The sequence below is a fragment of the Aulostomus chinensis genome, chromosome 14 (assembly GCF_037954235.1).
Source record: "Aulostomus chinensis isolate RoL2024-O1b breed Wild chromosome 14, RoL_Achi_v1.0, whole genome shotgun sequence".
Lineage (NCBI taxonomy): Eukaryota > Metazoa > Chordata > Actinopteri > Syngnathiformes > Aulostomidae > Aulostomus > Aulostomus chinensis.
The window spans coordinates 10826653-10841893 of NC_141333.1; the positions used below are offsets into that span (position 1 = coordinate 10826653).

General features: G+C 42.1%; 1 protein-coding gene across 6 annotated transcripts in view; it reads right to left on the bottom strand.

Moving 5' to 3' along the window:
- The window catches only part of ephb3b (eph receptor B3b), a 74026-nt gene extending 59973 nt beyond the window's left edge, over nucleotides 1-14053 (bottom strand). For all 6 annotated transcript variants that reach the window (XM_086225097.1, XM_086225096.1, XM_086225095.1 and 3 more), the window contains exons 1-2: nucleotides 14038-14053; nucleotides 920-1616 (exon numbers count right to left, since the gene is read on the bottom strand). In XM_086225097.1, the coding sequence (XP_086081223.1) occupies nucleotides 920-983 (64 nt within the window). In that variant the 5' untranslated portion in view covers nucleotides 984-1616; nucleotides 14038-14053. The remainder of the gene's footprint in view (nucleotides 1-919; nucleotides 1617-14037) is intronic.
- Between the last annotated feature and the right edge of the window lie 1188 nt (nucleotides 14054-15241).

The window sequence follows — 15241 nt, forward strand, 5'->3', positions numbered from 1 at the left end:
TCGCCGGGACTCCAGCATTCACAGTTCAAGCTTTAGGGCTCTTCCAACCTTATTTTGCACCACTCCCTTTTCTCCTTTCTCCCCCAAACAGAGCATTGAGAAATGTAGGGAAACAATAACAGAAGAGTAGGACACAGAATTCCACACCGTTTTTGTTTTTCTCCCCGCAAACATCCTCTCTGCCGTTACCGGGAGTAACAGAATAGACGACGGATTTAGATTTGAGAGAATGGCTGCATTTATCTGAAAAGGTAGCATTTTTTTCCTAATAAATTACCAATTTATAATGTTAAAAGGATATTCTCGTTGTGTTTGACTTTATGTGTGCTTGCGTATGTGTGTGTGTGTGTGTGTGTGTGTGTGTGTGTGTGTGTGTGTGTGTGTGTGTGTGTGTATACTTCGGACGCAAATTGATGGTCTACATGTCAAAAGGCCACACACCCTAAAATACACGCAGCTGACCTGAAGGAAAGTGTGAGTGTGTGTGTGTGTGTGTGCGTGTGTGGTTGGGGTCTCTGTGCAGCGACTCCCCGATGAGCTACAGTGTGGAGCTAATTTCCTCTAAGTGACGAAGAAAGCAGTGGCAGCCGGCAATAGCTGATGTTAGGAAAAAGAATACACAACTGCCATTGAAATGTATGAGCTCGCGTTGACGCGCACAACAATTGTGTATTGAAACCTTCACCAGAGCGCTTTGCTCCATAAAGCCACTAATGCCATTAAAGATTCCCCTCCAAAAAACAGATGGTCACTTCGTAAAATGAAACCTTTGCTTTAAATTCTGCAATAAAACGAAGGATGTGGGTCGAGGAGCCGCCGCTCGCATTGTGCTGCTGCTCAGTTGTCAAAAAAAGAAAAGAAAAGAAATACGCGTCAAGCATCCCGCAACGTTACACCGTCAGAAGATGGGATTTCTTACCTTCAACGGCGGACCCCACAGGCAGCAAGACGCTGCATAAAAGCAGAAAGTAATCCATTGTCATAAAGCGGTCAGGTCGGACATGTAAATAGAGCCACGAGAAAGACGGAGAGTGGAGGGAATACAATCCTGGGCGATCTGACAATCCACGCACCCAGTCCCGTCTCCAGTCCCTGTCCCAGTTGTGTTATGCCCCCTGGATCAGAGTCACCCCCATTCACCAGAACACGTTCAGGTGAGTGTTCGGAGGGAATAACACCCTCGGTGTGAAAAGCGCGAGCGCAGCAGCCCGTCTCTCCTCCAACGTGCTTCAAAACAGAGAGAAGGCTACTGGCACGAGAATCCCCGCTCCTTCCCCTCGCGTGGAGCCAGCGAGCTGAAAACAGGTATCCCAGTCCACCAGCACCATTCGGAGAGTATTTCCAGCGGGGTTTGGTTGTCAGTCACTGGGGAAGAGAAATAACAAAGCCTCCGCGGAGGATCCAAGAGTTTCTCTGTGGGGTCAGAGCAGAGGAGATAACCGCACTTGTGTCAGAATCATGATGTCGTCCCGCAAAGCATGTGCGCGCTCACACGCGTCCACCGCCGTGGTATTCCCGTGAAGAAACAGCCGCCCGGTTTGTGAGAGATTTATTCCCTGAGCGAATTGATCGGCGTTAGCTGCTGTGAGAACCGTCCACCTCGCTCGGCTCGTGCACTGGAATGAAGAAAACGGTTGAGGAGGAATAAGGGGGGAGAGAGGGAGAGAGAGAGAGAGAGAGAGAGAGAGAGAGAGAGAGAGAGAGGAGGGGTTACGACTGAAGCAGCTGCGCTGAAAAATGTCTATACCTTGACAATCATTTTGTCTCACATTTACGATCAAAATGAAATAAAACGTTGATAGAAACTTGACTTTTTTTTCCCTTTCCCACGTCGGTTTATTTCCCCATACCGAATTAAAAGAGGAGTTTATTTTCAGCAAATTGATTTAAATATCTGGGGACAGAAATAGAAGAACTGGACTTTTCTGGAATAGTTTTGTAACACTTTTGGAATCTCTCACCTCTTATTCATGGGAAGCTTACACCTAATATGTTAAGTCAGCCTTTTATTCTCTATAACCTTTTTTTTTTTTCTGCAGCGTGTCACTCTCGCCTCTCGTCTGTGGGACTCTCGGCTCCTGCATTGACATGGTCGCACAGCGCCCCCCTGCGGATCACTCTTTTTTGATTTTTTTTTTTTAAATAAGGAGAGAGGAAGTTTCTGTTCATACTTGATTTAAAAAAAAGTTTACATTTATTTGCAAAGTCATAAAAAAACATAATGAAAACGTTGCAATTGAGGCTATAAAGAGACTCGTTCTCTCTCTCTCTCTCTAAAAAGCAGATTTTCTTTCGAGTGTAAAAGTGACATCATCACATTGTTTATCTTCCAGACTTTTTTTTTTTTTTTTTTTTCCAAAAATACGACATGAATGAATAAACGATCGCGGTGAGGATATCATTTTGTAACCTGTGAAAACATGAAAAAAAAAAGTTTCCCCTCCTCTTCCAGATTATGTCCCATCCAAGTTTTCTGTTCAATTAAAAAAAAAAGAAAGAAAGAAAGAAACACAAAGCAGATAAACTTTCCGAGTCAGCACGCTTGTACCAGTGATGGAAATGTAACAGCACAATTGCACTATTTATATTGCAGCGACTCATTTAATTCACTTGGCAGAGAAAATATAGTATTTTTCTTTTTTTTTCTCTTTCCTTTTTTTCCTTCCCACGATCTGTGGACCAGCGTGTTCTCCTCTTCCTCGCCGAAGGAAGGGGGTGAGAGGGCATCCGTCACGACTGGGATTTTACAACCTTTCTCCTCAACATCTCCTGCTTTTACAGTTCTTTTTTTTTTTTTAAGTAATAAACACAATTGATGAATGACTCCTTTTTATTATTTTCCATAGTTTCAAGTTTCAGATTTGAATATTCAAAATGTGCTCACCTTATTTTTAAACCCCTGTGATCTGAACAAAAAAGCTGATAAAAAAAATAGCTTGGGTTGCTATGACCTCATCATGTCAATAATAATTTATTAATACTGACATTTACTTTAATGCTGAGCTGCAATTTTTCTGGTTTAGTACAAAAAAAAAACCACACACACACACACAAAAAAAACCAACTGATGCATTTCAATAGGTTCCAGAGAGACAGAGGAGGTTGAACTTTAGCACAGTCAGCATTAATATCAGGCTTCTTAATAGCAGAAGTCAACTTCATTATTAATTATATTGAATATTAATGCGTTCTCTGGTATATTTGAAGATAAGGAAGTAGCTGGACTTGTCTCTGCATGTGTTAAAGTTAATTGGAGGCAACTGCAGTGCTCCGGCCTGCTTCTACTCCCTTAACTTCATATTCTGTTTGCATGGAATAGCACTTAGTGTTATTACAATGGAATTTGCTGGCTCTTTTTTTTTGTCTTTTGCAGATATAAAGAGGCATATTTCTGCCGTGTTGCAGGGGAAGGAGACCTGTGAAATATCAGAGTGAAGCCAAATGACCGCCGTGTGTGTGTGTGTGAGTGTGTGTGTGTGTGTGAGTGAGTGTGAGTGTAAAAGTTGAAAGGTGATTGGATGTCATTTCCTGGGAGGTGAGAGCAGACAGACGTAAACATGTGTTCAGTCTGTTGTGTGTCTGTATTCGGTGTCCGTGTTACCAGTGAGGGTGGTGATAAAAAAAAAGACATCATCTTCCACCATACGCTCATTGAGCATCGACGTGATCTACAACAAAAAAACTCAAATCCAAAATCTCTACATAATCGAAAAAGTTTCACTTCTGTCTCTTTTAAAAATAGTCTTCCTTTCATTTTTCTATAATATATTTTTCGTCAATAAAAGTAGAAAAACCCTCAGAGGTATTTATACCCTTTCTTGTTAAGTGAGGTAACCATTTGTAGACGTAATTGTCCTCGTATTTCTTCCAGTAAACTTTCATTACCTTTTTCTTTTCCTGAATTCTTGGTCATTTCTTATCTGGAATGTCTCAGCAGTTTTCCAACTTTCTGTTTTGGCAGTTTTGTCTGAAAAGCTACTTTCATGTTTGCATAATCTTTTACATGTTTCCTTAGACTAAAATAAATTGATGAAAGTGAAAGTTTTGGAGAACATTTGTAATCAACCTTGGTTTTACTGGAAACCATCTGACGGATCATAATCAACATGAGAACAAAATAAGAAAGAACAGTAAAAGAAACAAAATAACATCAGCTGGTCCAACAGACAGCACAATTGTAGGATTTACTTCAAATATAATCCTATTTTTCATTTTTTTTATTATAAATAACGCCTCAAGGTTAGTATAGGTAGATAGTTGACAGCCTTCAGAAATCCTAGAAACTTCTGGAAGGAATAAAGTAACGTAATTTTTGTTGTAATCAGAACAAAATGGAGTTCACGCCATTCATCGTTTGTTCTTACAGGAGAACAAATGCATTATACAATGAATGTTGTTTTTTTTCTTGATTAAATGTTTCATTGTTGACATCATTTGTGAAGAAATAAAGTTTTTATTAAAATTTACTTTGAATATGTCAGTAGAAATGACGTAGACGCCAAAGGCATTTAAAAAAAAAAAGTCCTCAGATTTTTGTTTTTGAAATTTTGGGAATACAGGCACCAGAGACACATTGGAATTCCCCAATGAAAAAGGAGAACAAAAAAATACCCGAAAACTTTCTATCAGTAAAGTGTGTTGGTAAGAGGATATCCTACAGCTTCAAAGAAGACTGTCACGTTTGTTGCCAAAACCACTGAAGGCCGTCTCCGCTTGCCTGGTCGCCATTAAAGAGCAACCAGAGCCACGCTGAGTTCAAGACTGCCACCTCCGTTAACTTCTACTCTCGACTTCTCTCAAAAGATAATGAGGGAGACGGACTTTGGAGAAACGTCCATTGACTTAAATGACTTTAAACTTTAATGAATTTATTATATATATATATATATATATATATATATATATATATATATATATATTTATTTATTTATTTTTTTCAACTTAAAAAAGTGGATTCTTAAGGATTAAAAAGACCAAAAAAAAAAGTGATTCTCAGGAAACAAAGCTCGCCCAGGTGTTGGGGTCTCAAACTCTTAACTGTTTGCCAACATAAAAAAAGAAGTGTTAAACCACAAACACAACAGGGGGTCCAATAACTGGACCATCCACATCGACAAATCAGCGGTTTTTAACTTTCTGGCTGTGTAGAAAACTTACTGAGCAAGTTTATTTTCCCTCATTTAATGGAGCGTGTCAGTTTAAGTTTTCTCCTGCAGCAGTAAAATATATATATTATAATGACTGCAATGAATATATATCATCAGCGGTGGTTGTTTTTTGTTTCCCAAATCATTGCCCACAACCAAAACACACCTGACCTGAAGCCCTCACCCTACATTCTCATTGAAGTAAGGACAATAATAACTTAATTCTGCTGTTCTAAAATCAAATGTAGGACACCAATTTGCCCTGATCTGCTTTAGACTGTGACCTAAAACAAGTACACACACACACACACACACACACACACACACACACACACACACACACACACACACTGTTCAGAGACAGAGAAATGGTTCACAAAGTTCTCCTGAGAATGTCCCACAGCACCTGGCACATATTAGGAACTCAAATCGCAAAGTGGCAGACATTTTACAGCCATATGGAAATTTTTCAAGCTTACACCTACTGCACCCTCGCCAGACACACGCTAACCTTATCCGTCCTTCCTCCCACTCATCTTTTTCCAGGATTTCACTCGTCTATACTTTGTCTCTGAAACATGCACACACACACACACACACACACACACACACACACACACACACGCACACACACACGTGTACTTTACACTGTTGGTGTATTTACGCAGTCTTAGCTTTATTTCCTGGAGACTTCCCCTAACCACTACATGCCTAACCTTAAACCCTAGCCTTAACTTAGCCTTAAACCTAACCACCGACCCCCAAATCAATCAGCATTTTCAAGGATGCAGCTTTTGTCCCCAGTTACCTATGGTGTCTCCCGATTAACTGGTCTTAAGTCTGGTTTGCGTCCCTGAAAGTGTTGTAAGTTAACCCCCCCTCTTTTTTTTCAGACACACACTGAACTTTTTCTTTTCCTCCCCCACAAATCATATGCCTCGACGCAAACACAAACACACACATTCAACCCCTCCAGCATGCATAAAACTCTTGCAGACTTCATACACACACACACACACACACACACACACACACACACACACACACACACACACACACACACACACACACACACACACACACACACACACACACACACCCTGTAGCTCTCAGCAGCACTAATGTGATGTGAGTGTGAGCGGATCACTTTACTCTGGTGATATTAAGGGAATGGTGAAGCCGTTGGGTATGTTAGAGTGTCTTTGGACATGTGTGTATAGTATTTGTGTGTGTGTGTGTGTGTGTGTGTGTGAGAGAGAGAGAGAGAGAGTGAGAGAGAGAGAGAGAGAGAGAGAGAGAGAGAGAGAGAGAGAGAGAGAGAGAGAACAGAAGTGCCAGTAGTTGAGGAGGAGTGGGTGGTGGGCGGTTCTGGAGAATTTCAATATGTGTGTGTGTGTGTGTGTGTGTGTGTGTGTGTGTGTGTGTGTGTGTGTGTGTCTTTGTGTTTTTGTGTGTGTTTGGGGTGCAGTTCACAAGAGTTTGGGGATGGTGGGGGGAAGGGAGGCTAATCCTTCAGGCCTTCACTACTGACTGAGCACTTAACACAGGATCACAAATGCAGCCCCAACTGAACCCCCTGTAGACCACCACCATCTACACACACACACACACACACATATATGCGCACACACACACATATGCGCACACACACACACATATGCGCACACACACACACACAAGCTCTAACATACACACCTCTAGCTTCAAACCTGCCACCATAAATCAGCACCTCCTTGCTAAACCCCAACTGTCCTCTTCCCTTACCAACACCCCCAAACGTCTGCCAAACCAGCTCCCGTCTGTCTCTGGTGAGTATCTATCGCCTTTCAGCACCTTTTCTACCTAATGGAGAAAAGATATACTTCACTGTCTGAGCTGACTGTAGATTTATGACTCAACCTCCCATCATTATGATGCGCTGTCGACAGACAGACAGACAAGCGGATAGGCATTTACGCAGACAGGTAGTCATAGACTGATGCCGTTATACATATACGGATCACGGTGTCGTATCAGCACAGCATGACAAACAACCCAGGCAAGAAAATTACAGGCTGCGTGTACCAAAAGTGAGAGAAATAACCTTTCATAGCTATGACAGGATTATGTAGAGAACACTGATAGAAGCAGGCGGTAGTTTGACAGGGCATGCTGCTTGATGGGAAGTAGGGGTATTGAGGTTGAGGTGGTGGATAAGTGATTACATTTGCTCCCAAACTCTTGCAGATCTGTTACTTTCTTGAGAGGAAGCTTTCAACTGTTAAGGACAATTTTTTCAGCCAAAGATTGACGTTAACAGTCTGTTGCTTTCGTGTGTCTGCAGAGAGCCAATCGGAGGACAAATTCTCTAATAAATCAATTCAGTGACATCAATCACCTCATCGTTAAAAATCCCAGTTGTTTCACATAATTATTGAACTGGGTATAGGACGTACTCCGCTTATAACCTGCAAATGCAAATAGGAGGATGATCTCACAGAATATTCGTGTTCAGGACCTCCTAACTCAGTCGTAGCGGTGGTGCTAAATGTGTTCAAAATACACGCAGCATCGAGGAAACAATGCCGATGTATTTATGTGGTGAGCACATGTCAACTTCCCGTGATTGGCGACAGTTGAAGTTGCTAAACACACAGAAGATTTTGTCCCTTTATCTTTCACCCTGTTTATTGCACATTGCCAGTTCACTGTACCGTGCAGTCCTGCTTGTTGCCCCACCCCCTCTGCCGCCCTGGGGAGTACCATGGAGTACCACATGCTTCCGCTGTCACATATGTAGAGCAGTCAGGGGCATCTTTTCACCTGATGGCTATCAGGGGGATGTAGTGCATGGTCGGATCATGCTGTTCCCCTCCTCCTATGAACAGGGACCCAGACTGACCAGAGTTGGTGCGAGCGTCCAGGATTCGTGCCCTCATCTGACTTCCCACTCACAGACTTGGCCAATTTCATCTGAAAAGATGCCAACCCAGGGTAGCAGCAGCACCCTGTGTTGGTAGCCGATGCTACAGACTGAGGCACAACCAACCAACTTTTTTAACATTTTGTTTCTAATTAAGGCTCATTTTAGCCTTGTTTTCAATATTGTGTTTCACAACTTTAACCTAAAGGTAGCTGCTGTGGATTTAATTTGAACAGATGTTGTGTCGTGTTCAATTGTCATGGTAATTCTTCATGGTCATTCATGTATTTTATATGATCAGGTTGTAAAATTAATATTAAAAGTCTCTCTACTGTGGAAACCTTCACTGCGGAGCCGATGAGTTTGACACTTCAAGGCTGCTATGATGCAAAGTGTCTCTGTGCTGACATCAAATCTGAGTTTAAAACATAAGTATGGATTTTTGGCAGCACAACTTATTTAGAAGTCAAACACAGTCCTATCTGCAACTAGCAATCGTGATATGGAAAATAAGAACATTTGTGACATGGCAGGGAAGTAGATGACATCTTTTCACCATCATTTTTAAAACTTATTTTTCTTTGTTGTTTCAAGTGTTGGACATACTGTGCTGAACATATAACGTGATGTGAAAATCCTCCATTTTGCTCCTATCATTGCCTTTCAAATGTGTGGCCTTCTGCTGCTCCAGAGGAACGCCTGTCTCAAGATTACAGATTTACATCCCGTCTTCTTACACCCATGGCTGAGCATGAAATATCTCCAGTGTTACTCCTGCCAACACATTTCTCTTAAGATTGATAAATATTCTGGTCATTTACATCAAGGCGGTGGATTAAATTCACATTGGAATAAGAAAAGAACGCTCAATTTACTTCATAACTAAATACTTAAATGCGTGCCATGACAAATTTCCAAGGATAGAGTCCAATATGGTGCGAGGAAGTCTACGTAAGCTCAGTTTGACACGGGCCAATATCAAAGGTCCAGGATGAGTAATCACCGGAGCTGGTCCAATAACAGAATGATTGATCGGTCCACAACCCCACGCAGTCTGAGATAACATTGCTCAAAGTGTCCAAACACAGTGTCAACACAGTGTCTCCCTCTTGGGCCCCAGTCTTCCTCCATACCCAGAAATCCTTTGATGACATTTGACCTTTCAGCATGTCCAGCTGCACGATGTAATCCTTTGTGAACACGAGGGTCGGCAACAGTGGCAAATGGTGGCAGATGTTGTCCACTGTAGAAGTTACTGGGCGTCATGATCAATTGGCAGTAAAATCAAACAAGGAAAGGATGAGATTCTAATAATTCTGAAGGAATTTGCTGCTCGTTGACCAATAAATCAATGTTCTTTTACTACCGTATCCTGTAGGTGTATAGGAGGCTAACATGAGGACGTTCATGTACTAGAGGTCAGTGGCCTTTTGTCTATTTTTTCTGAATGTCAAATCACAACAAATTGTCCTCGTTGAGTTACTGTCAGTCAGGTGAAAACTGATTTTTTTTCTCCTCTCAGCTCTACATCAGCTCTCCCAGAGGTAGTTAGTCATGACAAAGTTTCCAACCATAAAAGCACATGGTTTCAGTTTAGCCTTGGCTACCATTCAACATGGTTCCCATCCGGTTGCCCTCTCTCTCTCTCTCTCTCTCTCTCTGCATGATCACACCACTCCTATATGCTACCATACCCTAAAAGCTGCGTAATGGGAAGCAGAATGTCTTTACCGCCACCACCAGCACCAGCACCCCCAGATGTGCTCGCCCGATAGGAAATGTCAGCCACATCCTCGGGAAAATGGTTAACTGCTGAATGATATGACAGCCCAATAAAGGCATTAGGATTTAAGTAGATATTACAGAGGTAGTGGTAGTAGTGGTACATGGGGTCAGCTGGTTGTTTGCTCGGCCTTCTGGCTGCTGAGTGTGAGAGCTAGGACACCTGGCAAGGTGGTGCAAGACTTGAGGGTGTATGACTGTGAGTGTATATGGAAGAGCCATCCCTGCTCTGAGTGATGCTGCTTGTGTGCGTGCAAAGTCTTATTACCTTAGAGTGTGTGTTATGCATTATTATTACCCTGGAATACTGGTGTGTGTGTGTGTGTGTGTGTGTGTGTGTGTGTGTGTGCGTGTGTGTGTGTGTGTTTTGTCTGTACTAGCTTCCTTCCCCTCACAGTTTCTGAGCACAAGTTTGCATGTAAAAATAAAAAAAGTGGGAAAACATTAAGAAAAAGCTTCATTTACCCAGTTACATTTTAGTGAAAGCCACGAAATACATACAGACATGTAACATCCATGTAGCCGGAGTGTTGTTTTTTTTTCCAGGATGATTGATTCTTTGCTTTGTTTTGTTTTTGAATGTTATGATAAATCAGTTGTTTTTAAGGTAGAAATCTTAAACCTACACTAACACACATTCCATTCACACGGTCTGACTCTAATCTAAAACATATATTGTAATGGATCAAATATTTGGAACATCTCTCAGCATGAACAAGGGGAAATAAACACAAATTTACCTCCAAAAACGACCACTGAAATAAATCAAAACCTCCCTACAATAACTCAGCACTATAGTCCCCATGAGTGGAGGATTTATTTATTGTAGAGCTGTTATTTATCCTGGAAATACTGACAGTTCCAAGTAAGAAGACAACAACTACAAAATAAATGAACTTTCTTAACACACTGGTAACATTGTACACGGAAACAGGGTTACTAACGGAAGGTAATTCTTTCTATTTTAGTGCATTACCATTATATGGTAATAACTATAAGGACTTTTTAGCCACAACTTTTTAAATTGTGCCAAAAAGAAAGAAAAAAAAAGGTGTCCGTTCAGAAGGAGAAACCACACAAACTTGGAAGAGGTCTGTGCAAATGCGGTACAAGTACATGTATGATTGACTGCACTGCTATAATTGCATTTTTTTCTCCCTTTTTTCCCCTACATTGAGCACACCAACACATAAAGCCTTAGATGAAAGAGGCGCTCACAACTACCCTTTAGTTTCGAAGTTGTCTCAGCCTCCACTTGACTCCAGGCAGACAGAGCAGGGCAACGCTGTTGTGTTTTTTTGCCGTGGGGCTCTGACTTGTCCATGCATTACACGTGATTACATCATCAATATTTGGAGCAACACGTAAAACTAGTGTTGCTAGATTGCAACTAAATATATCGTATACTTATCAGTCACAAGAAGTTATACTGCTGAAGATGCAGGTGGGTTGTTTCATTCATAATCACCATAATAATCCAGCGTTTGTCTGGTATCACAGAGAGCAGCCACTGTAACCAATAATTATGACACGACTGCAAGTGAGGTTGTTGATGATGAGTCACCTTAGACTTTGTGTATGTTTCTACTGCTTTTCAAGTATCTCCTAATTAAATGTTTGCTGTTTTGTGTGGGTTTTATCTGAAATTCAACCAAAAAAAAAAGTATAAAAGCAGTCGGTTTCATGTTCTCTACTCATGCATGCAGTGATAACCTCGCAGACCCAGTAAAAGCCAAGATCCCTGGCAGAGGAAGTAATTTGGTAAAGCGGATATGTAATTCAAGAACGCACACCCATGCAACGACAAGCCTGCACAGTGTGCACATGGCAGTAGGAATGAATGCATGCAGTTGTGCACATGACTGTACCCAGCAAGCATTTGACAGACAGCAACACACAGGAGGGGGTGGCCGAGTTCAACCGCTTTCCAATCCCCGGTGACATTTACATGACATGCAGGTTGATGTTAACCCAAACAAGACACATTCTTCTTATACTGTATATATCCATTAAAACAACAGCTTTAGAGAATGTTTGATGCTGATACCACAACAGTAATTAGCACCGGTGGGGTTTTCAAATTCAGTTCCCCTGATGAGGATATAATCAGCGTTTAAATAAAAGTATTTACGCCGCGCGTTCGAAATCATTATGAATGAGCGGACCTTTTTAAGCTGCTGCAGATATTTTCACGGCACAAATTTACACACGCTACCAACAACTACACAAATACACACACTCACACACACTTTTATCCAACCCAGTCTGCCGCCTTTAAACTGTCGCTGATACAAAGACAACATAAAATGATTAGGCATGAGACAATCAGTTACGAAGAGATCTTCAGTGATTTGTTATGAGCAGGTGCTGTGAATTGTGAATTGACAGGCAGTGTTTTATCAAGACGGAGTGGATTTACTGTCGGTAAATTGATAGTAGACATAGTGAAACAATAAAAAAAAAAGAAAACATCTGCAGCGCCCGCCAGGACAAGGTAAAGCATTGTTTTATATGTGTGTGTGTGTGTATGTGTGTGTGTGTGTGTGTGTGTGTGGGTGTGGGTGTAGCTCACTAAACCCCCACACATTGATTTGTTACTGATAAGGAAGTAAGGAGTGTGTCAACAGTTGGAGAAGACAATTGGGCTATTCAAAAGAGAGAGAGAGAGAGAGAGAATAAGAACAAGGCAATACGAGGGCAAAAGAGCGACACAGTGGAGAGCAAGTGTTCGCTGGATAGGTGTGTTTGTGCTTGTGGTTTGTTCACACAGAATTGGTGCTGTTGGAATAAACAAGCTTCACCAGAGTGGCTCATTTTCAGCACTGTTGCATTGTTTCATGTTTTCCTGCTGCAAGTCATCACAGGGTGTTTAGTGACTTTATCCAGTGCTCCCTATATCCCTCTATGCTTCCCACAACGCACACACCAAACACACACACACACACACACAGGTCTGTCACCCATGGCGATGTGAGTGATCTCTGTATGGACGCTGCTGAGCAGCACAAGAGGGCATCTGGTCTTTTTCCCCTCTCAGTTGCTGAAATGTAAACACCCCAGTTGCCTGGATTTGCCAAATGAGCACCTGGTATTTCAAAGTGGCCTCCTGGCTGTGACTTTTTTTTCAAGTCGGGGTGGGGGCAAAGCTGTTCTGCATTATATAGACTTACACACAAGCGGTCTTGCACGCACACTCACAGTTTTTCACCACAAACATATAGTGGGAGGGGACGCAAAAGGCGAGACGGACCAGCAGGCCCACACACACACACACACACACACACACACGCACACACACACACACACACACACACACACACACACACACACACACACACACGCACACGTGTCGCACATTGACACGAGTGCTTTTAACCCCCCAAAATGCACCCTTTGGTATATACACACTATGCAGTTACACATGCACATACACCACACACTCCGTCATTCTCTCACCTGACCTTGTGTTTAGTCTATACGCAGTGTAATGGTATATGGCGGGATTACTGCGATTCCTCTGTGTTGCGGTACAGTGGCGTGGTCAGCGTCAAGACTGGCTGTCCTGGTCCCAGCGGGCTGCTCGAGATTTGTCATCAGAACATTTAGCCTCAAGGAGCCGAGCCAGACACAAAACCTTCAGACTGTTAATATGAGAAAAATGGGGGTCACTGCACTCTATTGTAAAAGTGAAAAATAGAGAACTCAAAGGTTTCCTTTTGTACCTTCTGTTTCAGAGTCCTGAAAACACATGCATGGTCCAAGTGAAGTTTTCCTCATTTGGAAACTCAAAGAAATCTTCTTTCATGAAGGTGCAAGACTACCACCCTTTCCCATAGGCCCAAAAAAAACGAGACATGAAGGCAATGAAAGCTTGTCACCTCCATAGGTACTCCAGGTGCGTTTTTGTCTCCTCGGCCACAAAATCAACCCATTTGCACTCAAAGAGCGCCGTAACATCATTCAGGCCACGCTGAGTTGATCCAGAAAGAAAAGGAAAAGATCAAATTGGAACCACAGAAACACTGTCCTCTGTGCTGCTTTTGCTACAACTTCCAAAGAGTAAATCGCCGGTGCTATTTTGGCGATACTTTCAGCTTCTTTCTGACATGTTGACTGTGTTTGTGATGTCAAAGATGATGCAGCAAAAAAAAAAAAAAAAAAACAAGAAAAAAACAAGAAAGAAGAAAAGCAACTTCGTCTACTCACGGTGGGAACAGGATCCATACACCTTCAGAGCTCCCATCGCGACGTCCTCCTTGGATGGCGGTATCTCAGTTAAACCTGGGTTCCGACATTGCAAGTGAAATATTTTGGGAAGGTAAAATCTCAGATGTTTTTTCTGTTTCAGGACCATCAGCTCCGCCGAGGATGTGGAAGAGGAAAAGTAGCCATGGAAGCAGTACCACTCCCACTGGAATAGCGTTATGTAGCCATGTTGTTGGTTTAGCGTGCCAGAACTCTGTACAAACACTGGAGGGTTTTAATTTTTTTTTTTCAGTGCAAACACACAGGACAGACAGCAAAAACCCTGTAAAGAGAGATTTGCCACATTTGATAAGAAAAAAAAAATCACTTACAGTCTCAGACTCTGCTTGAAATCAGTTTTGCATGCCCACTTGAGACAGTTCACATCTCATTTTGATGAAACTGCATATTTTCCATGCAGTTTGATGTAGACTCCTACTGTCCTCATTTTTGCCCGTTGCCTTAATTTTTATTCTGGCTGGCAAACCTGCAACGCTGAGAAGTAACAGGAGAGCAGATAAAATGTGCGATGCTGCTGTGTAACCCTGGGGTCATGCTGCAACGAGGAGGATGACCTTTGGTATGATTGCTCTTTTTTTTTTTTTGTTTGGTTTTTTTTTTTTCGAAATAAATATTGAGTCAGGATAATTATTCATTTTGGCCCCAAAACAAACCATTTAAAATGGAGTGTGAAAAAAAACAAACAACTATGATATATTTTTTCCTCACACGCAACAATGTCTCATCATTCTTGCAAACAAATTGCAGCCTGTCACCAAAAGAAAAAAAAAAAAAACGCTATACAGACGACATCTCCGTTTGGCCCCCGGGAGCCTTTTACTCATCCCTCTCAACCTCTTCCTAAAATGGAAAAATGAGAGTTGGTGTTGCTGATGTGATTTGTGGTGTGTTGCTCTTGGGGCTGATTCACATTCATGTGATAACAGACTATGTCATGCCAGCGCATGCCTCATCATTGACGGTGTAGGGTCAACACTGACTGTCTGTCATCGCTGCGCACTGACACATCATGGCCTACACACACCCAGACCTGAATGAGCCCTCGCTGCTAGGGAGGAAGGTAGCTCCCTCCAAACAAATTCCAAGACACTTAGTCACCTGAGTTATGTGTGTGTTTTTAACATGTATGCAAATGTGGTGACTG